The sequence below is a fragment of the Lacerta agilis genome, chromosome 5 (genome assembly GCF_009819535.1).
Source record: "Lacerta agilis isolate rLacAgi1 chromosome 5, rLacAgi1.pri, whole genome shotgun sequence".
Lineage (NCBI taxonomy): Eukaryota > Metazoa > Chordata > Lepidosauria > Squamata > Lacertidae > Lacerta > Lacerta agilis.
The window spans coordinates 88,263,081-88,287,397 of NC_046316.1; the positions used below are offsets into that span (position 1 = coordinate 88,263,081).

Genomic DNA, 24,317 nt, shown 5'->3' on the forward strand with positions numbered 1-24,317 from the left:
GCCAGCCAGGCAAAAGCACCTGAAGGTGTGAGGAGGTGTGGCTTGGGGAAAGAGGGTGTGGCCTGGGAGGGTGTGTGGCCTGGGGAGAGTCCCACACAGGCCAGATAGAGAGGCCTGAGGTCCCCCACCCCTAGACCCAGTGGATAAACAGTTGCAAGAAGGCAGATTCATATATCTAATCTATTGGGCACCCAAACATCCGTATGGATGGTGCACACATGGATTCCTGTGGATGGTAGGGGCACCGTTTCCCAGAGAACGCAAAGCAAAGCAGCCAGACTCCCAAATCCCAGGATGGATGGATCCCTGCTCTTCTCAGACCTACCTGTCCTTTCCCGTGACTTGGCCAAGTCAATTTAACCTCTTCAGTTCCGCTGCTGGCGTGATTGTAATTTGTTGTTCAGTCGTTCAGTCGTGTCCGACTCTTCGTGACCCCGTGGACCAGAGCACGCCAGGCACGCCTATCCTTCACTGCCTCCCGCAGTTTGGCCAAACTCATGTTAGTAGCTTTGAGAACACTGTCAAACCATCTCGTCCTATGTCGTCCCCTTCTCCTTGTGCCCTCCATCTTTCCCAACATCAGGGTCTTTTCCAGGGAGTCTTCTCTTCTCCTGAGGTGGCCAAAGTACTGGAGCCTCAACTTCAGGATCTGTCCTTCCAGTGAGCACTCAGGGCCAATTTCCTTGACAATGGATAGGTTTGGTCTTCTTGCAGTCCATGGGACTCTCAAGAGTCTCCTCCAGCACCATAATTCAAAAGCGTCAATTCTTTGGCGATCAGCCTTCTTTATGGTCCAGCTCTCACTTCCATACATTACATTGATTGTAATAAGCAGGCAAAATTCAATAGAGGGAGCTCAATCAAAGGGCAAACAAACCTGTAAGAAATAGAGGGAGGGGAAGGGGAGCTTGTTAGGTACTGTGCAGAGCAAACCGACACGGAATAAGCCTGGAGTTGAGTCATGCAGGCAGGAAAGTTCTTTGCAGATCAGGGCCGAGTAGTAACCCAACATTTGGACTGGAATCTGGGTGACCCCAGTTCCTCCCCCCACTGTTGTGCATTGCAGTGGTTTCAAATGCTTCCCTCTGTGTTTGTGCACCGAGTGGGCTAGCTGCTCCTTAACCGTTTAACGCACTCATGGATGTTTCTCTATTGAACTGTTCATTTGCCACCTTGCTGTTTATTTGATTTTAAAAGCCCTAATAATGATTAAAAAGTTCCTCGCACAACTTGCTCTGGAAGAGAAGGGGGGGAGGCGGGTTGGCAATTGCACAGGCACCAGCCAATCAGAGCTGTGCATGGAAGCTCTGCAGAACAAGTTGTCCCCGGAGGGGAAAGGGCTTGTTCGAACAGAATGTGCTTCCCGAGTGGCTCTGCTGCTTGGATCGTGTTTCGTTTGTACTCAGCCTAGAATTCATTTTGCACCAACTTTTCCCGCTGGGCTACGTCCCAGGAAAAGCTGGTCCAGCCCCGGTGGAGTTAGCGCTTCTCTTGAAGATCTGTTGGAGAGGAAGTGAGCTGCTCTTCCAAGAGGGAAAGATCACTACTTCCTTGCAACGTTCCCACTAATGTCATTTTGAACAGACACCAGATCAGATCTCCTTGTTTTGGGAGGGCCCTTTCCAACTGACAGATCTCCTGCAGGCAATCACATCTTTGGACTGGGAAGAAGGACTCGATTTCAAGTGGGAAATTATTGAGTCTTATCTGCCAGAGGATCTACTCATGAGAAAGAAGCAAAGGAGGCCACTTGGTGATCCTCCTCCTCCTGGGGGCAAATTGTCTGGTGCACACAAGTATGTGAGCACACACCCACCCGGCCTCGGCCACACACCCAAACACAATATTGTCGTCAAACTTCAAATTTCTTTCTTTGTTTACGAAATTAGATTCATGCGACAATTTAATTGAAGCAACCCATTAAAAAGAATTGAGACGGCATAAATAAGAAGGCCGTACGTTTTAAAAGCTCTTCAAATTAAATGTAACAAATCACTGGGGAGAAGAAGAAGAAAAAAAACTCTGCTTAGGTCTGTTCTGTTGTTTGAGGGAGGTTGCCACAAGCAGTTCTTTTCAGACACCATAACCCAGGGGTAGGAAAACTAAGGCCCAGGGGCCGGATCCAGCCCAATCGCCTTCTAAATCCTGCCCATGGACGGTCCGGCAATCAGCATGTTTTTACATGAGTAGAATGTGTGCTTTTATTTAAAATGCATCTCTGGGTTATGGTATTTGTGGGGCATAGGAATTTGTTCAAAAATATAGTCCGGACCCCCACAAGGTCTGAGGGACAGTGGAGGAAGAAGAAGAAGAAGAAGAAGAAGAAGAAGAAGAAGAAGAAGAAGAAGAAGAAGAAGAAGAAGAAGAAGAAGAGTTTGGATTTGATATCCCGCTTTATCACTACCCGAAGGAGTCTCAAAGAGGCTAACATTCTCCTTTCCCTTCCTCCCCTACAACAAACACTCTGTGAGGTGAGTGGGGCTGAGAGACTTCAGAGAAGTGTGACTAGCCCAAGGTCACCCAGCAGCTGCATGTGGAGGAGCAGAGACGCGAACCCGGTTCACCAGATTACGAGTCTACCGCTCTTAACCACTACACCACACTGGCTCTCCTGCTGAAAAAAATTGCTGACCCCTGCTATAACCTCTCGGAATGCAGGGCCGTCTTAACCATTGAGCCTACTGGTGCAAGGCGTCAGGGCGTAAATGGCCTAGAGGGCACCTCCGCCCTCCAGCCCCGCCGGCAGCGCCCGCCGGCAGCATCCTCCAGCTGCCTGGCGGAGGGCAAGCTGGCCAGCCGCGCCGCGCCCTCTGGCTGCCCGGCGGAGTGCGGGAGCGCGAGTTCGCTGGCTGCACCAGGGCGCCTCAAATACTTAAGACGGCCCCGTCAGAATGTGACAGTTTCTTGCGAGAGGTTTGCAGGGCTTAAGGGGACTTAATTGGGGTGCCCCTGTGCCTTCCCATGGCATTTGGGCAGGTTTGGCTCGTGAACCCATGGAGCTGCACGGCTGAGAACATCTGCAGCAGCTGGAAAGTCGCCTTCAGCAGAGGATGTGACGTGTCTTTGAATGCCCTTTGCAGGGAATCAAAGGCAGGGAGAGTGTTGCTGTGCTCAGGTCCTGTTTACAGTAGGGATGGGCGGTATCTGCTTTGTGATATATCACCAGCTAAACACCCCGATATACTGATATAGCACGATATCTGAAATAAGGATGGAGCTATGTGGAGGCATGGGCTGGCTTCACGGTTTTTCCCACATCATGATTTCTGCGTAGCGTGCAAACACACACATATCATGATTCCTGATATATTGCCAGGTCAAAAATTATGAAACCGATAATACAATACGGATTTCACACCAGTTTTGGACAATATATACAGCCTCCAAGAGAGACAAGAAAAGGCTCCAACGAGCTGTAAGAATTGCAGAAAGGGTAATTGGTGTTAGCTTGCCTTCAATAGAGACAATTTTTGCTACCCAAGTTAGGAAGAGAGCAGAGAGAATTGTAGCAGATCCTTTACATCCCGGTCATCATCTGCTTGATTTACTTCCATCTGGACGTCGCTACAGGACTTCATATACAAAATCGGCCAGGCACAAGAATAGTTTTTTTCCCTTGTGCCATTAAATTGTTAAATTCATAGTTGTATAGCTGAAGGGGGGGTAAATTATGGTGGGGTTTCCTTGCTTCTTTGTATTGTGAGAGGAACAGTGTCTGTATGTTTACATTGCAATGTAGCTGAAACAAATTCCAAGTATGTTGGAAAATGTACTTGGCCAATAATAAATTATTCCTATTCCTATATCAATGCATCACCCAGCCCTATTTTGCAAGCGACCAAGGGCATTGGGTTGGCCATGGAAGCTCTGCATGAAAGCACCCTGAATTTTTCAAATAATAATAATAATAATAATTCCTTCCAGTAGCACCATAGAGACCAACTAGGTTTGTTCTTGGTATGAGCTTTTGTGTGCATGCACACTTCTTCAGATACTCTGCATGCACACGAAAGCTCATACCGAGAACAAACTTAGTTGGTCTCTAAGGTGCTACTGGAAGGATTTTTTATTTTTTTTTACTATGGCAGACCAACACGGCTACCTACCTGTAACTGAATTTTTCCAGTATGTGATAAAAGTCCACCTGCAAAACAGTCACATTCTGGAAGTGCTCTGCAGGGTGCTGGCTTCAGGCACTGAGCCTATTGGGAGACCAACTCTGTGTTCCAAAGATGTCTGCAAACACGACATGAAGGCTGGCAACATCGACCCTGTTGTGTGGGAAACCCTTGCAGATGACTGCAGTGCCTGGAGACAGGCACTCAAGTTGTGTATCCACAGCAGTGATCAGAGGAGAAATAACCGCTGGGAGGAGTGCAGAGAGAAGAAAACGCCCTGGTGCATTTGCAGCAGTACAAGTGGGCGCCTCCATCTGCCCCAGCTGCAACAAAACATGTCTCTCCTGTATCGGTCTCTACAGCCACAGCAGGTGCTGTAACTCTGCGACGGTTTCACTTTACTCCCAAAGGCTCACTCTTCCATTGTCTCCCCAGACAGACGGATGCCACCAACAACTGGAAGTAAGTGTCCTTAGTGGCTGTTAGTTGCTGCAGTGGAAGTTTAATGTAGGCACCTGGTTGGATCCTGACAAGGGGCCGAGACACCAAGAGATTCTCTGATCCAAGAGCCCCCTTTCCCAAAGGGTCTTTTGCATGTGGAGACATATGTGGTGTTTCTCCCCCTCCCCATCAGAAGAAAAAAAAAAATCCTTTTCCAGCAGCAATTATTCCTTACAATACATTAAAGGTCACTTCCAGGAAGGCATTTGCAGAAAGGAGCATCACCAAGCAGCCCAGTTGCAAAACCTTCGAGGGCCACATCCTGGAAGGCTTCAATAACTTTTTTTTTTCTCCTGGCAGAACAGCCAAATGCTTTTCTCTTTCTTTCCCATTCTTTCTTTTCTTTTCTTTCTTTTTTTTTAATTAAAGGGAGAATTGTATGAACCGCAGGAATTTATTTTTGCCATAAGGCTTCCTTGATTATTTTGCCACTTCTCAAATTGTATTGGATTTCTCCTGCAGTCAAGAGATTTTTGCATCTGAATAGCCTGGGAGGGGCTCTTTTATCTCTGGCTAATTGCAGATTGCAAGCAAAGCTGTGCCTGTTCAGCACCCTCCTCTTCCTAATGATACCCGGTTTTGTCAGTTTTACATTCCTGCTGCCATGAGATGGGTTTGCGTCTCACCGAAATTGCCTTCATTTCTCTGTGGTTTCCCTCCCTTCCCCCCCCCCAACTCTTTTTTTTCTATTTTGTGAGATCTAGTGCATTTTGTATTTACATCAGAATACGGGAAACGGCTGCAAATGAGGACATCTATACCTGGCATATTTATGGCACTTTGCAGCATTCACAAGTTCACCAGGATACTGCAAACCAGCCTTCCCCAACCCTGGGTCCCTGGATCTTGCTGGACTACAACTGCCATCGTCCATAACTCTTGGCGGCGGTGGATGATGGGAATTGTAGTCCAACAACATTTGGGGCCTCAAGGCTGGGGGGAGGCTGTTCAAGATCTTCGCAGGAGCCCCGGGAAAAGGACCGTAGCTCCGTAGCAGAGCTGTAAAAAGGCACCAGGCCAGCATCTTTGGAGAAGGCATTCTACCTCTCTGTTTAAAGCTGTTCCCTATGTTTCCGCGGGTGGCGCTGTGGGTTAAACCACAGAGCCTAGGGCTTGCCGATCAGAAGGTCGGCGGTTCGAATCCCCGCGATGGGGTGAGCTCCCGTTGCGCGGTCCCTGCTCCTGCCCACCTAGCAGTTTGAAAGCACGTCAAAGTGCAAGTAGATAAATAGGTACCACTCCGGCGGGAAGGTAAACGGTGTTTCCGTGCACTGCTCTGGTTCACCAGAAGCAGCTTAGTCAAGCTGGCCACATGACCCGGAAGCTGTACGCCGGCTCCCTCGGCCTATAAAGCGAGATGAGTGCCGCAACCCCAGAGTCGTCCGCGACTGGACCTAACGGTCAGGGGTCCCTTTACCTTTATGTTTCCAGTGCATCTGCTCTTTATGCAGAAAGTACCAGGTTCAAATCCTGGGCATCTACAGGCAGGACTAGGAATGTCCGGTCTGAAACCCTAGAGAGCAGATTAAGCTAAGTGCACCAGTGATCTCAGGAATGTAAGATTTTTTATTAAAAGAATGAGGTATAGAGGACTAATGTAAATTTAAAAGGAGCTGCAAGAAATACAAATAGAATAAGCAGGATACAGAGTCCTCTCTTAAAGGTAGGTCTTAACTCTTACTGCCCACAGAAAGCAGTACCCCCTCCCAGTTCTCACCTGGAATCAATTATTATTATTATTATTATTATTATTATTATTATTATTAATAATAATAATAACCCGCCCATCTGGCTGGGTTTCTGCAGCCACTCTGGGCGGCTTCCAACAGAATATTAAAAGCATTCCTCCCACCCTCTCACCCTGGGAGACCATCATTTCCCTGTCTCTCGCCCAGGATCCTCCATCAACCATCTACCGCCCCCATGGGCATATAATCCCTGGACCTTACTAAAGGCCCTGAGCAGAGGAAGCTAAAGAAAAAATAGGAGAAAATGAAGGAGACCAGGAAGAAAGAAAGAAAGAAAGAAAGAAAGAAAGAAAGAAAGAAAGAAAGAAGGGACTTGCAATTTTTTCACCTGCCGGTTACCTAAAAAGAGAGAGAAAGAATTCAAGACATTCAGTCCACGATAACATATCACTTTCTGTTAAGCAATATATATTTCTATTAAGTCAGGTAGGTGGCCAGTGGTCTGACTCAGTACAAGACAGTTTCTTATGTTCCTTTTGTAACCACCTGGGTTTTTTTTTCCAATCCCAGGGAGGCATCCTTGCAACCACACTGCCCTGGCTTTCTAAATACCAGTGTTTGGCTATGCATATGAGGCCGGTCCAAGTGCTGCCTGTAGAGGAGACTGTCTTATGCAGTTTGCTGCCATCCAAGGAGCCTGCGAGCCTCTCTCTCTCTCTCTCTCTCTCTCTCTCTCCTGCCTGCTCAGGAACACAAAACCTTCAGCCGGGCCTCTCCCCTTTGGAACGTGCTTGACACCTGTGGGCTGGAGGGGAAGGAAGTGTCAATAACTTCCTTCTCCCTGGGCTCCTCGGAGAGCGGCAAGCCTCGTCTTGGGCACTTGGCAGATGGATGAGGAGGGAGCGGCAGCAGGTCAGGTTTCCTTCTGCCCTCAAATACAGAAAGGCTTCCGGCCTCGCTCTCTCCGGATTCAGGGGCTGCAGCCTGCAAAGGGCGAGCTTTCCAGGAACATCAGTGGCCTGGGGGTCATTTCTCTTCGGCCCGAGGTCATGGCCAGACCACTCTCCTTCTCTTCCGTCAGTCTGGGAGAAGCCAGAGGGGCCTCCTCGCCGCCAGTAAACAGCTAAGCGGATTGCCGCGTGGGATCTGTGCACAATTCCCAAAAGCAGAAATGCACCGCGATTTGACATTTGCCGGGGGGGAAAGCAGCCAGACTCGTCGTCCGTTGTACCTTCAGGAAGGACTTTCGGCTGATTTCACCCGTGCAGAACAAGGGGGGAAGGACAGTCAGGAAGGCAGAACCCTGTGAATGGAACACACCCCAAATAGCGCAAACTTCATCACCCTCATCAAAGCCTAAGTAGGATCATAGAATCACTGAGCTTGGAGGACATCAGACAGGACCTTGAAAGAAGAAGAGTTTGGATTTGATATCCTGCTTTATCACTATCCGATTGAGTCTCAATGCAGTGAGGTGAGTGGGGCTGAGAGACTTCAAAGAAGTGTTACTAGCCCAAGGTCACCCAGCAGCTGCATTTGGAGGAGCGGAGACGCGAACCCAGTTCACCAGATTACAAGTCTACTGCTCTTAACCACTACACTACACTGGCTCTCTAGATCAACCCGTGTGCTTAAGGTGGGGTCTGCAATGGACAATTCAACTACCGCAGCACCCCTGATAGTGTGACCAATTCTGTTGAAATACCTCCAGCGAAAGAGAGACCGCCGCCTCCTGAGGCAGAGAGTCCCACTAGGAAGCGTCTCCTAATGTTCAGCCAAAATCTGCTTCCTTGCAATCTCCACCCCTTTGCTTCCAAGTCCTGCCCTCTGCGGCAATAGAGAGCAATTCTCCTCAGTCTTCTGCATGACAGCTCTTCAGATAATTGAAGGCCGCTATCCATTTTGCCCTGACCATCTCTTCTTTGGGCTACAAAACCCCGCAGAGCTTTCATAGGACTCGGCGTCTGGACTCCCCACCATCCTGGGTGTGACTGGAAGTTGGCTCATTTAGTTTAGAGCGATGGCAGACCATTTCCTCTGACAGTTGGCAACAGGATGCATCAGGGCTGGTGGGTGGACCAGATGACTCTCTAGTTCCCTTCCAACGCTACAATTCTATGTTACAAAAGATCCCCTGCTGCTCTCCCTACCTGGCCAGTGAAGCAATAGACTAGGGCAGGTTCCTTGCAATGTTATTGTTGTTGTTATTCAGAAGTTTCTGGAGGTAGAGTCACCGGCAGTGATTCGCTCAGGACCTACGGACACCTTTGGTGTCTGGGATCAGAAGAGAGCGAGATCTTATCCGCCCGATTGTCAGCTGCCAAGCTGCCCTGGCTGAATCAGAGCGACAGCCCTGTTTATCTTGCTGATGCGAAAGCCAGCACTCGGATCATGCCAGCTCACACCGGCAAGTCGAGTCCGACAGGTATTGCCAAAGAAGGAAGAGAGGAGCGGACCCTGCCAGTATCTGCCGAGCTGGCAGGTGGAGCTGGGCCAAAAGAGAAGCAGATCACATCTTCGGATGGAGTTTCGTTTCCTCCGCCCGCTGCTGAGCGGCAACTTGCAACCCGGGTGTTTCCTGGGCTTGCTTTGAAACCTGTACCTCCGCTTGTTTGCGCTGTAACAGCATCGTCAGCTGTGGGTGAAGAAACGACCAGTGCATCTGAGCATGCCCAGGCTGCTCCCCCCCCCCCCACTGCAGAACTGTAGCCCATCTGAAGTCAGAATTAAGCCAATGGTCCTTTCTGTCCCTAGTTGATTAATAAAATGAACTCTCCTAAAGGCCCCCCTTTCGCTAAGCTACAGTTAGAGCTGGATATGGAACAACTGATTGGTTCAAAATTGGGAAAGGAGTACGACAAGGCTGTATATGGTCTCCCTGCTTATTTAACTTATATGCAGAATTCATCATGTGAAAGGCTGGACTGGATGAATCCCAAACCAGAATCAAGATTGCCGGAAAAAATATCAACGACCTCAGATATGCTGATGATACTACCTTGATGGCAGAAAGTGAGGAGGAATTAAAGAACCTTTTAATGAGGGTGAAAGAGGAGAGCGCAAAATATGGTCTGAAGCTCAACATCAAAAAAACTAAGATCATGGCCACTGGTCCCATCACCTCCTGGCAAATAGAAGGGGAAGAAATGGAGGCAGTGAGAGATTTCACTTTCTTGGGTTCCATGATCACTGCAGACGGTGACAGCAGTCACGAAATTAAAAGAGGCCTGCTTCTTGGGAGGAAAGCAATGACAAACCTAGACAGCATCTTAAAAAGCAGAGACATCACCTTGCCGACAAAGGTCCATATAGTTAAAACTATGGTTTTCCCAGTAGTAATGTATGGAAGTGAGAGCTGGACCATCAAGAAGGCTGATCGCCGAAGAATTGATGCTTTTGAATTATGGTGCGGGAGGAGACTCTTGAGAGTCCCATGGACTGCAAGAAGATCAAACTTATCCATCCTTAAAGAAATCAGGCCTGAGTGCTCACTACAAGAACAGATCCTGAAGTTGAGGCTCCAGTACTTTGGCCACCTCATGAGAAGAGAAGACTCCCTGGAAAAGACCCTGATGTTGGGAAAGATGGAGGGCACAAGGAGAAGGGGACGACAGAGGATGAGATGGTTGGACAGTGTTCTCGAAGCGACTAGCATGAGTTTGGCCAAACTGCGAGAGGCAGTGGAGGATAGGCGTGCCTGGCGTGCTCTGGTCCATGGGGTCACGAAGAGTCGGACACGACTGAACGACTGAACAACAACAACAACAAAGCCCCCCCCCCCCCGGTCCTGTTCATTGTGCATTAATGACTATTAGTGATCATGGTGCTATTGGAACAGTTACCGGTATATGTGATCCCACTTTCGAAGCTATTTGGACCTGCAAAAGTTTGGGAGCAGAAACAGAAACAACAATAACAACAACAACAACAACAACAATAACAACTTTTTAATTTATACTCCACCTACCTGGCTGGGTTTCTCCCCAGTAGCTTCTAGTACATATAAAAATTTAATAAAACGTCAAACATTACAAACTTCTTGATACAAGTTTCTGTACTGTATCTTCCATGTCTTCAAATGTCTTCCAAAAGTTGTGTAGTTCTTTATCTCCTATGCAGTATTTTTATGTCTGTGACATCTTGCAAAATATACCCACAAAGGGTATCGGTCTGGAGGGGCCTCCTGACACCCCCCTCTGCTACATTCCTCTCCACCCTTCCACTGTCTGCGCATTTATATGCACTGTATGCTGCTCAGGGCAGAGATCTATCTTTTGCTTACGTCGCCCTGCGAAGCACCGTGCACAATTGTGGCTCTGTGTGAATAATAAGCAACTATACGTTATAAGGGGCCAGGATGTAGTGGCAGAATGCTTGCCTTCCAAGCAAGGTTTTTAATGCCTTTGGTCCTTGGGACCTATGAAAGTAAGCAACAGTGCCTCTGAGCAGGCACAGAGTATATTTCACTCGCAAATAAGGGCCAGGTTAGAGGTTACTTTGAGCCAGCCTTCCCCACCCTGGTGTCTTGCTGGACTACAACCCCACTCTCCATCAGGAGGGGCTGGTGGAAGCTGGAGGCCAGATCATTGGAAGGTAGAGGAAGGCCTGTCTTAAAGGCAACATCGCTGGGGTTACTGCATCCCTTCTCCGCATTACCTGGTGGCATCTACCTGAAAATGCTTGGTACCCTTCTTACACCAGCCTCTCATGGACCTCTCTGGTGGTTGCTGAATTCAGGTGGTGGAGGGACATCAATTGGGACGATGCCACATCATGTACCAGCTTCTGTTAGGCCAGGGGTGGGAAAACCTTTTCAGGGCCACGTTTCCTCGCAGGCAACATTCGGGGGGGGGGGCGCAAGCCTGCAGTGGGCAGGGCCAGAGGCAAGAAGTAGCTGGGTCAAAGTTGGATGTGCAGCAGATGAAGATGATGAATTTATTTATACCCCACCCATCTGGCTGGGTTTCCAGATGTTACCCTTATCTGTGTATATTCCAGGCACACACAAGTCAGGGGTTTGCACACACCCTTCATTCAGGCCAGCGAGAGGCATCTTGACGGCTCAAGGGGAATGCTTTCTAGCCAGGGGAAAGCCCTTGAGGAGCCGGATCAGAGAGGGCGTAGTGTCATGAGAGTCCCAGGGGCCAGATGGAAAGGATTTGAGGGTCGCTCCTGCTCTGGCTTTCCCCACCACTGGGTTAGGCATTCTGGAAAGAGATTTGATTGCGAGTAGTTCATAGAATCATAGAGTTGGAAGAGACCACAAGGGCCATCCAGTCCAACCCCCTGCCAAGCAGGAAACACCATCAAAGCACTCCTGACAGATGGCTTTCAAGCCTCTGCTTAAAGACCTCCAAAGAAGGAGACTCCACCACACTCCTTGGCAGCAAATTCCACTGTCGAACAGCTCTCACTGTCAGGAAGTTCTTCCTAATGTTTAGGTGGAATCTTCTTTCTTGTAGTTTGAATCCATTGCTCCGTGTCTGCTTCTCTGGAGCAGCAGAAAACAACCTTTCACCCTCCTCTATATGACATCCTTTTATATATTTGAACATGGCTATCATATCACCCCTCAACCTTCTCTTCTCCAGGCTAAACATACCCAGCTCCCTAAGCCGTTCTTCATAAGGCATCGTTTCCAGGCCTTTGACCATTTTGGTTGCCCTCCTCTGGACACGTTCCAGCTTGTCAGTATACTTCTTGAACTGTGGTGCCCAGAACTGGACACAGTATTCCAGGTGAGGTCTGACCAGAGCGGAATACAGTGGTACTATTACTTCCCTTGATCTAGATGCTATACTCCTATTGATGCAGCCCAGAATTGCATTGGCTTTTTTAGCTGCTGCATCACACTGTTGACTCATGTCAAGTTTATGGTCTACCAAGACTCCTAGATCCTTTTCACATGTACTGCTCTCAAGCCAGGTGTCACCCATCCTGTATTTGTGCCTTTCATTTTTTTTGCCCAAGTGTAGTACTTTACATTTTTCCCTGTTAAAATTAATCTTGTTTGCTTTGGCCCAGTTGTCTAACCTGTTAAGGTCACTTTGAAGTGTGATCCTGTCCTCTGGGGTATTAGCCACCCCTCCCAATTTGGTGTCATCTGCAAACTTGATCAGGATGCCCTCAAGCCCATTATCCAAGTCATTGATGAAGATGTTGAATAAGACTGGGCCCAAGACAGAACCCTGTGGCACCCCACTAGTCACATCTCTCCAGGATGAAGAGGAGCCATTGATGAGCACCCTTTGGGTTCGGTCAGTCAGCTAGTTACAAATCCACTGAATGGTAGCATTGTCTAGCCCACATTTTACCAGTTTCTTTACAAGAATATCATGGGGCACCTTGTCAAAGACCTAGCTGAAATCAAGATAGGCTACATCCACAGCATTCCCTTCATCTACCAGGCTTGTAATTCTGTCAAAAAAATGAGATCAGGTTAGTCTGACATGACTTATTTTTCAGAAACCCATGCTGACTTTTAGTTATCACAGCGTTCCTTTCTAGGTGCTCACAGACCGTTTGCTTAATGATCTGCTCTAGAATCTTTCCTGGTATTGATGTCAGGCTGACTGGGCGGTAATTGTTTGGGTCCTCTCTTTCCCCCTTTTTGAAAATAGGGACAACATTTGCCCTCCTCCAGTCTGCTGGCACTTCTCCTGTTCTCCAGGAATTCTCAAAGATTACTGCCAGTGGTTCTGCACAGAGTAACCACAGAGAAGCCCCATTCATGGTGGCAGAGGGAGAAGGCCAAATTAAGCAGCTTTGGTGACTCCTCCTGCCGCAAGTGCAGGTTGAGGTTGAGGCTGAGGTCTTGAGGAAGCAGCTCCCATGTACTTCCTCATATTTGGAACATTGATGCATGATGCCTCTCCTTCCCCTCTCCCAACCACACTGCCGGTGACTTTCTCAGCTGTTTCAGTATCTTATTTGTCATGGTGATTGCTCAACGACTCCTCTTGGTATCTGAGATGTACACAAACTCAGAGCATTGCTTTGTGGTCACTGGCTTGGAATCTGGGTATGCTCAGGTGTGCTTAGTAACCTGTGCATTCTGATTTAGTGAGGTCAGGGAAAAAGCACAGGCTCAGCAGCCCAATTTCGTGTGGAATTGTGAGTCTCCCCACACCCTGTGTGAAAATGGGGGCGTTTTGTCACCTTCTTCCCTTCACCTCGGCAGATTCTTGACCAATAGAGGAGCCCTGGATCTCAAATTCTCCATCCAGCTATGGCTAGAGCACTTGCATTTTGGGGTGTGTGGGGTGTTAGGGGAGGGGCAATACATGTCATGCTCCTTCTGGACCTTTGGACCCCACCCTGCACTCAGCTCTCACCTGGGGCTCCCAGAAGCTGCCAGAATGAGACATTGGCCACACCCTAGGAAATAGCTTTGACTGGCCAGCTAAACCAGGTGAGAGTAGCCAATGGGCTTCAAACCCTCAGGGAGTTAGAGAGTTCACCTGCATGTGAAGAAAGCCTTAGGTGGATTGAGCAGATCAGACCAATAGTGGGTCCAACAGTGAAGAAAGCAGTTTCTGCACTGTAGAGGAAAGTGAGGGGCAGATAGGGCTCATCCACACAGGGGCGTTCCGCGGCAGGGGCAGGGGGGCGGTCCGCCCTGGGTGCCATTCCAAAGGGGGTGGGACAAAAATGCTGACTCCTGATCGGCGGCACCTCCCAGGGTGCCACGCCCCCGGGATGCACACTACGCCATCAGGACGCACGTCACACCCCTAGGGGCAGCACGTCACGCCCCCTCGGATGTTTGCCACACACCCCAGGGATGAACGCTGCTCCGGGTACCGGAGCAGGTTGCTCCGCCTCTGCGTCCACATGGGAAGGGAGCCCATCTAGGGGAAGGAAAGCGTGGGTCCTAATCTTCCACTGCCTTGTGGGATGTCTTCAGGAGAAGAAATGGCTATGGAGTAAACCTTACACAAATCTGGAGTGGAGCTCCTAAGATGGTTCATTGGCACCTTGTGTATCTCCATCTGGCAACTCGTCCAACCCAGCTGGCTCCTGTGGACCCCATCAGTGAGGCCGAGAGGAGGGTCTTGTCACCTGGGCAGCCCAGGAGTTCCATACACATTGCCCAGGCTTGCAACCTGGGGGAAGTCACTTCAGTACTGCTAATGCAGCGGTTTCACTTCACCCCCGGAGGCGCACTCCATTGTCTCTTGAGACAGATGGAGGCCAGGCTTCCAAGATGGCGACGGAGTCAGCAGCATAGTTAGCTCTGTCTGCCCCAATTAAGATTTTGAGTAGTTCTTTTTAGCCTTCTGGATCTTAATTTTATAGTTTTAATCATTTAGCGGCTGCCTTATCGCCCTTTCAATGCTCAGTGCTTTCCTAATTAGCAATTTATTGCTTTGTTGCTCAACTGTTTTTCAACTGCTCGCTGGCCTGCGATCTCGCTCCTGACCAAGCTATCTATCTCCTTCAACAAACGCGGAGGGAAACAACTTCTGTGAGTGACCGTTTGTTCTCTCTCTCTCTCTCTTTTGCAAACCGAGCGCTGAAGGCTGAAGGTTGAAGCCAAAAACAAAGAAAGAAAGATCAGTTTTACAGGCCTACTAGTCTCCAGGTTGAAAAGGACATTCCTCCTGGGTCCCCCCACATAGACAACCCTGCCTAAAACCTTATGAGCTCACAACGAGCCTAAAGATAACTATATCAAATTTTCCCAGGCATTAATTACTTGATAAAAGCGGACTTACTTGGGCTCTGAAAACGGGTGATTTATTATAGAACCCTCCATCCTTTGCCTGCCTCAGTGCCCTACTCCTAACATGGTTCTAACAAGAAAGAACTGTAAAGACCTGGGCATTACGCCAAGTCCGCCCTGTAGTTTAAAGGAGCCGCAAAGGAGGCAAAGTAAAATTACTAAATATTTTACTCATAAAGAGGTGAATAAGAGTGACCAGAGTGAGATTATTCTCAATGAGGCCATCCCTAGTGTGATGGATTGGTCGATTCAACTTAAAGAACTACGAACGGACCATGAGAGCACAAATTATTCTACAAGCTTGGCTCAGGAACTTGCCTTAGCTGAGAATGTCATGAAGACAAACACACCCGATACAAAAGATCCCAAACCTCAAAGATTATCCTCGGACTCTGGAACAATTCATTTAAGCCACCGGCCCACTGATATTATAAATAAAAGCGAAGAGTGGGTAGATCAATTGCGGTTGCATGTACACCAAATAAACATGGATATACTTAACATCAAAAATTTCTTAGCTATAACAAATGGGCTTTTGTTGACGTTAGTGGAAAATTTCAAACAGCAAGAAAGAGCAGCAGACCATAAACCTAACAACACTCCTGTTTTGGATACCAAAAGTCAGTCCCCAAGGAAAACCAAACTACCGAAAAAAAAAACCGGACCTCAAATTAAAGAAAAGTAAAAATATAAAAAATATAAAAATCTCTAAAACAACTCAACACAACAGCAAAAAGCAATGGCAAAAACTTTTCAACTTACTTCCAACTATTTCTAAGAAAACTAAAGTACGAAGTACAAGAGAGACTGGTAAGGCTGGTATACCCAAAACCAAATCTAGTCCCTTACGCGAGAGCAAACCCCAGAGACCTGTTAACGAAACCAAATCATCTACGGATGCACTCTCCTCGAGCCCACCCAGAGTACCCACTGTAATCACAGAGAGAAGAGAGCCTGGGACTCTAAACATCGGAGGGACTTTTCCACAGGAGGTACCAGCTGCACGTACAACGAAAGGATGGAGCTTGGTTCTTATTCCACATAAGATTATACTCGGAAATTACCCAAAACCGCTGGGGCCTTGCACAGGCAGAGATCGTGTGAAGCATCTATTGGATATTTTAAACAGAATTTTACCTGGAGTAGTCAAAGCAGCCGACTTAGATGATATAGAATATTTATATCAAGACGGCTACTCGGTCCGAGCTTTAATCACATTTACAGACCACAACCTGGTTAAATTCATCCTCAGAGCAAGAAACCTATTCAAAAAGGACAGAATAGTATTGTCAAGAATTTTTGAAAATAGAGCTCCAATATCCTCTCTATCTGCTCCTAAGGGTGACGGGAGATTAAGATCTGAGGAGGAAAAGGACAGTGAATGCAACCACCAAAAGCAGGAGCGATATAAACAAGAAGCATTAAATCTGGGAAAGAAAGACACAGCCAACCATAAGACCCAACATCACTGGAATGAAAAAGAGGACTCTGCCACTGCAGAAGAGTTCACCGCAGAAGAGCACACCCTAATAAATCGATTCTGGTCATTGCAATCTCCAGCCCAAAATGAAATTTTGGATAGACTGGACACGCTTAGAAGTAGATTGGTCAAAAAGGTTAACCACACTGAGTCACCAGAGGGTCCTTATTTGTGGCCCATATCCCCCAAGTGTTTAGTGAATAAGAAGACGATGGGAGGCTCGTTTAAATGTATAGATACGGAGTTACAATCACAGCCCCCTATGGTGTACGAAAAGGCAGAACAAAATCAGGCTGTGTCATCTCCGATTGACTGGATCAGCTGCCTCAAGCTGTCCCCAAACGAGTTAGCTACTCCCCTATCTGCAAATTCTACCCATAAGCTGTCAAAACCAGACGAAAATCAACTCTACAGTAAGCAGACCTTCAAAGACAGAACAAACGGGAGTGTTTTTTTAGACACAACAGGGATGTTGGACAGAGTAGAAATGCCGAATGTACATTACGGAGACATAAGGAACTAAAATTGCTATCCTGGAACATTGCAGGGTGGCGCGCAAAGAAAAACAACCAGCAACTTATGTCATACTTCAAGCATTTTGATATCATTCTCCTCCAGGAAACTTGGCACTGCGAGCCCATTGTGCTCAATGGCTATAGTAGTCACACCCTACCGGCCACTCCTTCTCAAAGGGGAGGCAGGCCCAGCGGAGGCCTAGTCAGTCTCTTCTCTACGGAACTAGAACACTCTATTAAAGTCCTACCAAGCTGTAACCCTCTAGCTACAGCAGTTGTACTCAAGCTAAAGAAAGACGCCCTGCTGCTGGTAAATGTATATCTGCCCCCTTGCCAAAAAAAATCGGCTGTTAAGGCCAACTGGGCAGAATTAGAGGCCTTTTTAGAGCCTCTTGAATCTACATATCCTTCTACCCCAATCATTATGGGCGGAGATTTCAATGCCCGAATGGGAACAGATGATAACAACTTATACAGATACTATAACCAGTTCCAGGATTATGACAACACCCGAGATATAGGAGTCACACGTCTCTCCAAAGACAGAAGATGCAACTTCTCCGGCCTCTGCCTCGCTCAAGTTGCAAAGAGGAGGGAGTTGTTAATTTTAAATGGCAATAATGAGGGGGACCGACCGGGCGAGTACACCTACCATTCAAAGAGGGGAGGAAGTGTCATAGATTATATCTTAATCTCAAGATTTGCCCACAGCCTGGTCTCAAAGTTCTATGTGGATCATAATACGGAGAGTGATCATCTCCCACTGACAGTAGTGTTCGAAGGCCCCTCTCTTAATAAACCCATGGCCAAGCATTATTATACCCCTATCGTTAACTTGGGTATACCCGCACCCAGAAGGATCAAATGGACCTCTAAATTCAATGTAAAGTTTACCCACCTCCTTCATGCAGGGGACATGAAGACTACCCATTCTGCCATTGTGTCAAATAACTCTGCGGACAAGCCCTTGGACCTGTTTAAGAAAATATCAGATAGGCTGAAAACCCATCTCACAACAGAGACATCAAACATCGCCACAAAGAGGATACAGGACCCAGCGAGCTGGTTTGACATGGAGTGTAGGCTAACAAGGAAACATCTGAGACTTGTCTATCGCAAATATAGGCATACCGGAGAACCCTCTTTATTTAGTGCATACATTGTTCTAAGACGGAACTATAAACAACTATTAAAGGGAAAAAAGCTGAAAGCCGAGAGAAATGCCTGGCAGAGCTTGGTTAAGGCCTCAAAGGAGAAAGACATATCTTGCTTTTGGCGTACCATCTCGGGTCTTCTGGACCAGGAGCGCAGTGGATTCAACTGCATGGTTGAACCCCAAGAATGGAAAAGTCATTTTCAATCCTTGTTCTATGACGAGGAAGCCCAGCACAGCACGATAAGCCTGAGCTTAGAGAATTTACCACAATGGCCCCCAGTTTCTGTAGAGGAGGTCGCAGATTTAATAGCACAACTCAAAAACAATAAAGCCCCTGGCATAGATTACATTCCGCCAGAACTTCTGAAGAATAACATCGGCTGGTGGGCTCCCCTACTGGCCGCGATATTCTCACATATCGACTTAACAGGCTCATATCCAGATTGCTGGGCCGAGGCAATAATTATTCCAATCTATAAGAAGGGTCCTACGTCCAACCCGATGAACTATAGACCCATCAGCCTGCTTCCCATACCTAGCAAATTATATGCCAAACATCTTGAGATCAAACTTACTAGTTGGATGGAGTCTGAGGCGATCCTGGCGGAGGAACAAGCGGGATTCAGACAACACAGATCGACTATAGACCATTGTTTTATCTTAGCACATCTAATAGATAAATATGCTAAGAAAACGCGGGGGGTGTTATATGCAGCCTTCATCGATCTGAAGGCTGCATTCGACTCAATCTCAAGAGTCAAACTTTGGGCAAAATTAAATAAAACTAGCATGGATAAAAGGCTATTATTTCTAATTAGTGGCCTATATGAAGACTCCAAGCTGTACGTTAGAACTGCTCCGAATGGACAACTCACAGGCCCAATCCCAGTTTCCAGAGGGGTTAGACAAGGATGCATTTTGGCCCCAGCCTTATTTAACCTATACATTAATGATGTGATCAAATGCCTAGCAGCCCCGGAATATCATGCCCCCAATTTAGCCGCAAAACCAATCACAACGCTACTATACGCAGATGATGCGGTTTTACTATCACGAACAAAAATAGGCCTTAAAAGGTTGATAAGAGATTTTTCAGCATACTGCAAGAGAGAGCAGTTGGTGGTGAACCACCAGAAAACCAAGGTTGTGGTTTTCGCGAGAAAACATAAAATACACAGCTGGAGAATGGACAATCAACCAATTGAACAAGTCAAAGCCTTTAAATACCTGGGCATCGTCTTCCAGTCTACGGGGTCGTGGGTCGCACAGCATAAATATGCCTGAGAGAAAGCAACCCAAAGCGCCAAGACATTGTCCCGCTTTTTCTATACCAAGGGAGGCAAGTACATTCCAGCAGCCATAGAAGTTTTCAAGGCAAAACCTCTAGCGCAGCTAACATATGGGGCCCAAATCTGGACGGGGACCCAATGCAATCTTCTTGAAACGGTTCAATCTAACTTTCTAAGACAAATTTTTGCCGTTCCACCATGTGTACCAACTGCAGCATTATGCCTTGAAGCTGGTCTCCCATCTGTGGAAACACAGATCTGGAAAAGAACGCTTAATTATTGGCTCCGCTTAAACCAAAATCCAACAGGACTCTTGCCCCAGGTGATACGGGATGCCCACGAAAGCGCATGGTTCAAAATGGTGAGACTCAAACTTCTCTCATGCGGTCTACATGCTCAGCATTTGTTAATGTTGGGCCCCTCTAAAGCAAAAAGCTTAATCGATCAGCGCCTGATGGATATTGAGCAACAAAACAACTTGGCCAAAACAAAGAAATTTTGTGCATGGTTTGCCCACCTGCCCCCCTCGCACTTCGATGCCCCGGCATCTTATCTGCATAATTTAAATATCCCAAAGTATAGACGCGCTTTTACGTTGGCAAGATTGGACGTACTACCCTCTGCCGTGCTCGAAGGCCGATATCAGAAACTCCCCAGGGAGAAACGACTCTGCCCATGTGGAGACGGAAACTTGGAGACAGTGTCACATGTTCTTCTGACCTGCCCCCTGTACAAAGACCTGAGGAGCGAGATCATTACTCCCCTCCTACTTTCCATCCCAGGTCGCTCATCAGCGGCCGCAATGTTTTATTTGTTAGCGGACCAGAACATCCAGACAACAGAGAAGGTCGCCAGATTTATTGAGAGGGCAATGAGACTAAGGGCCATAATTTGACAGACAACTCGAACGAGGCCACCTTTGAACGGCCTTTTAGCCTGGGGGTTTCATATGATTTATTAGTATTTTTATATATTTGTGTACCTGACTGGTCTTTCCCCAGTATTTTTATCTGTTTTATCTGTATTTTTAGTCGCAATGGCCTGTTGGCTACGTGAATAAAGTTTGATTTGAATGTGAATGTGACAGATGGAGGCCAACAGCAATGATGCCAGGTGCACATGAGTTTGTTATATGTGCCAAGCACACTTTCCAATTGGTGCAGGCTCCATAACTTCCTGCTGAAAACCTGTAACTTTTTATACCGCAAACGGACATTGTTGCTGTTGTCACACGTTAAGAGGTGTAGCTCAAGAGTGACTCTCCAGATGGCAATGATGTGGTGACATTGGGAGAAGAGTCACAGAACAACTAATGAAGTGAAATGACGCGTGGGCAGTGTGCTTCTCCCACTAAGGCAGTTCTAGTATCTCACTGGCTTGTTGCAGGACACATTTTGTAACAACATCAAAAGCCTTGGTGACACATGTTAGAGTTTACCTGCTCCTTTACCTGCTTGCATGAGTATCTGGGGAAATCCTGACCATGCCATATCTGCGAAATCTGCCGCTATCTCCATGCTGCTGCGGCTGCGGAGTTCTTTTTTCCTATCTTTTGTTAACTCTCAGGCTTCCCCTCCCCCCGCCTCCCATGTCATCCTGCCCATTCATGAATGGGAGCCCCCCCCCCACCTCCCACCGCAGCACTTTAATAGCTGGCAATCCCGCACTCGGCCACTAGGTGGAGCGCCCTCCTCGCCGTGCCTCCCGCCCGGCCAGTGAGCCTTGAGAGATGGTCTCGGAGCGCCCGCCCTTTCCAATTCATCTTTCCCTCGGAGCCCCGCCTCCTCACTTTGGGAGGCGGCAACCCAGGGGACGCCAGCCGCCCAATCAGCGCGAGGCTTGGCGTTGCTAGGGGCGTTCCCATCGCGCCTGGCCCGCGCTGAGCGGGCGCCTGGTTGCCGGGGGCGCGGCTCTGGGCTCGATTGGCAGCCGGGCTCCACCCCCCGGGTCTGAGCCGCGGCGGCTTTGCAGGAGCGCCCAGAGCGAGAGCGTGAGCGGCCGAGAGAGGATCCCCGAGCGAGGGGTGGCGCTGGCTGCGTGCGGAGCCCGCGAGTCGCTTGCAGCCTGCCGCGCGCCGAGCCTCCCGGGTCTCTCCAGGCGGGGAGGAGGACCCTCTGCGGACCCCCGACGCCGGGGAATCCCAAACCCAACACGCCCAGCCCGGACGCAAGAGAAAACCAAGTGAGGGGCGGGAGAGATCCTCGCACTCCAGCCCTGCCGCGCTTCAGCACCGGACCGTCCGCAAGGGCCTGGACGAGCCCGCTTCGGTTCCGACCCAGCAGCAGCGCAAGAGAAAGCGGATCTTAGCAAGCCAAGCGGGAATCCGCGGACCGCACCGCGGACCGCACCGGACTGGTCGTCTGGAGAAGCCCGGCCGGTTCTGACCCGCTCCAAGTCCCCCGGACCCGAGCAAGGGAGACCCCGGGATCTGCTGGGGAGAGCGGCGTCCTTGCAGAGGCGCGCGGAACTCCGGGGAGCTGTTGGTGCCGTCGGAAGACCCGCTCCGGCGAGAGGTTCCGGAGGGCGCCCGTCCAAAGCCACCTCCGTCCGGGCTGCGGGGTCGGGCGAGGAAGGGAGGGCTAGGACTGTTGTCTCTCTTTGCCGGAGTACGAGGCGCCTTGGGTGGACAGCACCTTTCGGGACCGCCCGGGACTACCGGATCGACCCGCTGGAGCCTGGAGGAGTTTAATTTCGGGAGGTTTTTTTGGTGCAAATATCAGCCCGCCGGACGCCGAACCGACGCCGGGGGCGGATCCTGCGCTCCCCGCCGAGGAGCGCGAGCAGCGACAGCGACGCGTCGGAGGTCCGCGCCCGCCCCGGGGGTTCGGAATCGTGTAGCCGCCCCGCCGGGCTCCGGCCCCACGATGGCCGCGGCCCGCCCGGGGGCGCCCCAGCCGCTGCTCCCGGTGGTGTTGCTGCTTCTGCTGCCGGGCGGCTGCCGCGCATTGGAAGGTGAGGCCCGGCGGATCCCTTGGTGGGCAGTGGGGGGGGGGGGGGAGAGAGATTTACCGCGGGGATCGGCCTCTCCGTCGGGGGGATCCCCATTCCGAGGGAGCGAAATGGTGAAAATCTCAGCCTGGCGCTCACCTTTGCATGTGTACATGCAATGCACATTGAATTCTGCGGATGCACACCCTAAATAATACTTGCGTTTTGGGGATACCCGGGGGGTCCTTAAGAACCCCACCCTTTTCCAGAGTTAGGAACCCTTTCAACCTTTATCAATACAGGATATCGGACATCAGACGGAGAGGCAGCCTCCGGAGGTGTCTGCTGCCCTGAACGCACGTCCATTGCCTGGAGAGAAGCCATTGTCCCTGTCTGTTTGGGATGGGCAATTGTTCCACCTCCGCCCTCCCCCCTCCCTGGATACCCCCCCCCCTCCATTCAAACCCTTGGCCCCTTCTTTTGCCCTCCACCCTCTGTTTCAGAAATCTGTGGCAGTCTCGATGAAAATAATCAAGTCCGAAGCATTCCCCCTTGGCCCGAGATCCAGTCTCTGGTCTTTCCAGGGTCTTCTAGCTTAGATCCTCCCCCGCCCCCCACTTTCTGAACCGCAGCGTTATATAGGGCCACCACCCTTGCTTAACGTCGAGGTCCTGTGTTATGACACCGGCAGCTTTTAAACTGGGGGGCAAGGGATGGAAGCTGGCCTGCCTTGGCCTTGCTGTCCCTTGTGTGGGTTGCTGAGAGTTGGCTCAGCTAGATTTTGGAGGGTGATTGTGTTGTAAGTGGCAGGTGAGAGAGATGAGAGTCTGAGCTGTCAAGTGTTATCCATAGAGTTGCTAAGTTAGCCATGCTTTTGGGCTGCGGGTGAGTTTTAGACCTTTGCAGCTCAGAATTTGGGTTTGGATTCTTCTTTTCTCAGTTCTTTGCCTGCTTTCTTCTGGCTGGGGGAGCAGGACGTTGCTTTCTTCAGATCTGGAACCAGGAGGGGAGGCAGAGAAGACACTTCTGCCACTTGGCCAGCGTTAAACAGAAAAGCAGAACTGCGAAATGAAGCAGTTCATGGTAGACTTTAAAAATAAAAAAAAGCCGAGTTCAGAGTTTGTCTTAAAATCAGTTCCTTCTGTAAGAGAGCCTCACGTGTAAGAGTAGTGGCTTACTTAATTGTTGCATTTCACAGCATAGATGTCTCACTGAAAAGTTCCTATTCTGCAGAAATTGTTGGAGCCACCTGAAGGTAGCCTGAGTGTCCTATTCCTGCTTTAAGCCCAAATGATACTTCTGTTTAGTCTAAAGCACAATTTTAGCTGAAATGGAGAGGTTTGTATTCTAGTGGAATCTCCCCCCATATACTTCCTAAATTTAGCAAAAGAACAGGAGACATTAATGTCCTTTTTGGGTGAGGGCAGATTTCAAGTTTGCTTTTCCGCAACCCCTCTGTCCTGAAGGCCAGAAGTGGTGCTCTTTAGCCTTGCAAGTAGGGTTGAGCCTTCAAGAACCAAGGCTTGGAACTCAGTTGAATTACGAGACCAGAGGAGAGAAAACTGGTTGTTTTCCAGTTCTGGTAGAAGTTTTAACTTCAGTCATTTTGCCAAATGCGTGGGAATGACGAGCTTTTGTCCCATCAGAGAAAAGGTGTTGGGCCTTTGAGCAAGCTCTGGGAAAAGTTATTGGTTCATCTCGCCCTTTGTGTTGCGAATCTTGCCAAAATGAGGGGGGGGGGGAGAACATGTTTTCAGCATGCTCAAGAAGAGCAGCACAGAAGCTGGAATGCAGACATATGTGACACATTCTCAAAAATCAGTGCAGGGGAATTTTCTTAATACGCAGCTTCATTTCTCCAGCTACCTCCCACCCCCCCTCTCCACACAAATATGGAAGTTGTGTCTTTAAAAGTAG

At 48.9% G+C, this 24,317-nt stretch overlaps 1 protein-coding gene across 2 annotated transcripts in view; it reads left to right on the forward strand.

Moving 5' to 3' along the window:
- The first annotated feature begins 22,297 nt into the window (after positions 1-22,297).
- Positions 22,298-24,317, forward strand: part of EPHB3 (EPH receptor B3) — a 90,429-nt gene continuing 88,409 nt past the window's right edge. For both annotated transcript variants that reach the window (XM_033150755.1, XM_033150756.1), the window contains exon 1: positions 22,298-22,424. In XM_033150755.1, the coding sequence (XP_033006646.1) occupies positions 22,337-22,424 (88 nt within the window). In that variant the 5' untranslated portion in view covers positions 22,298-22,336. The remainder of the gene's footprint in view (positions 22,425-24,317) is intronic.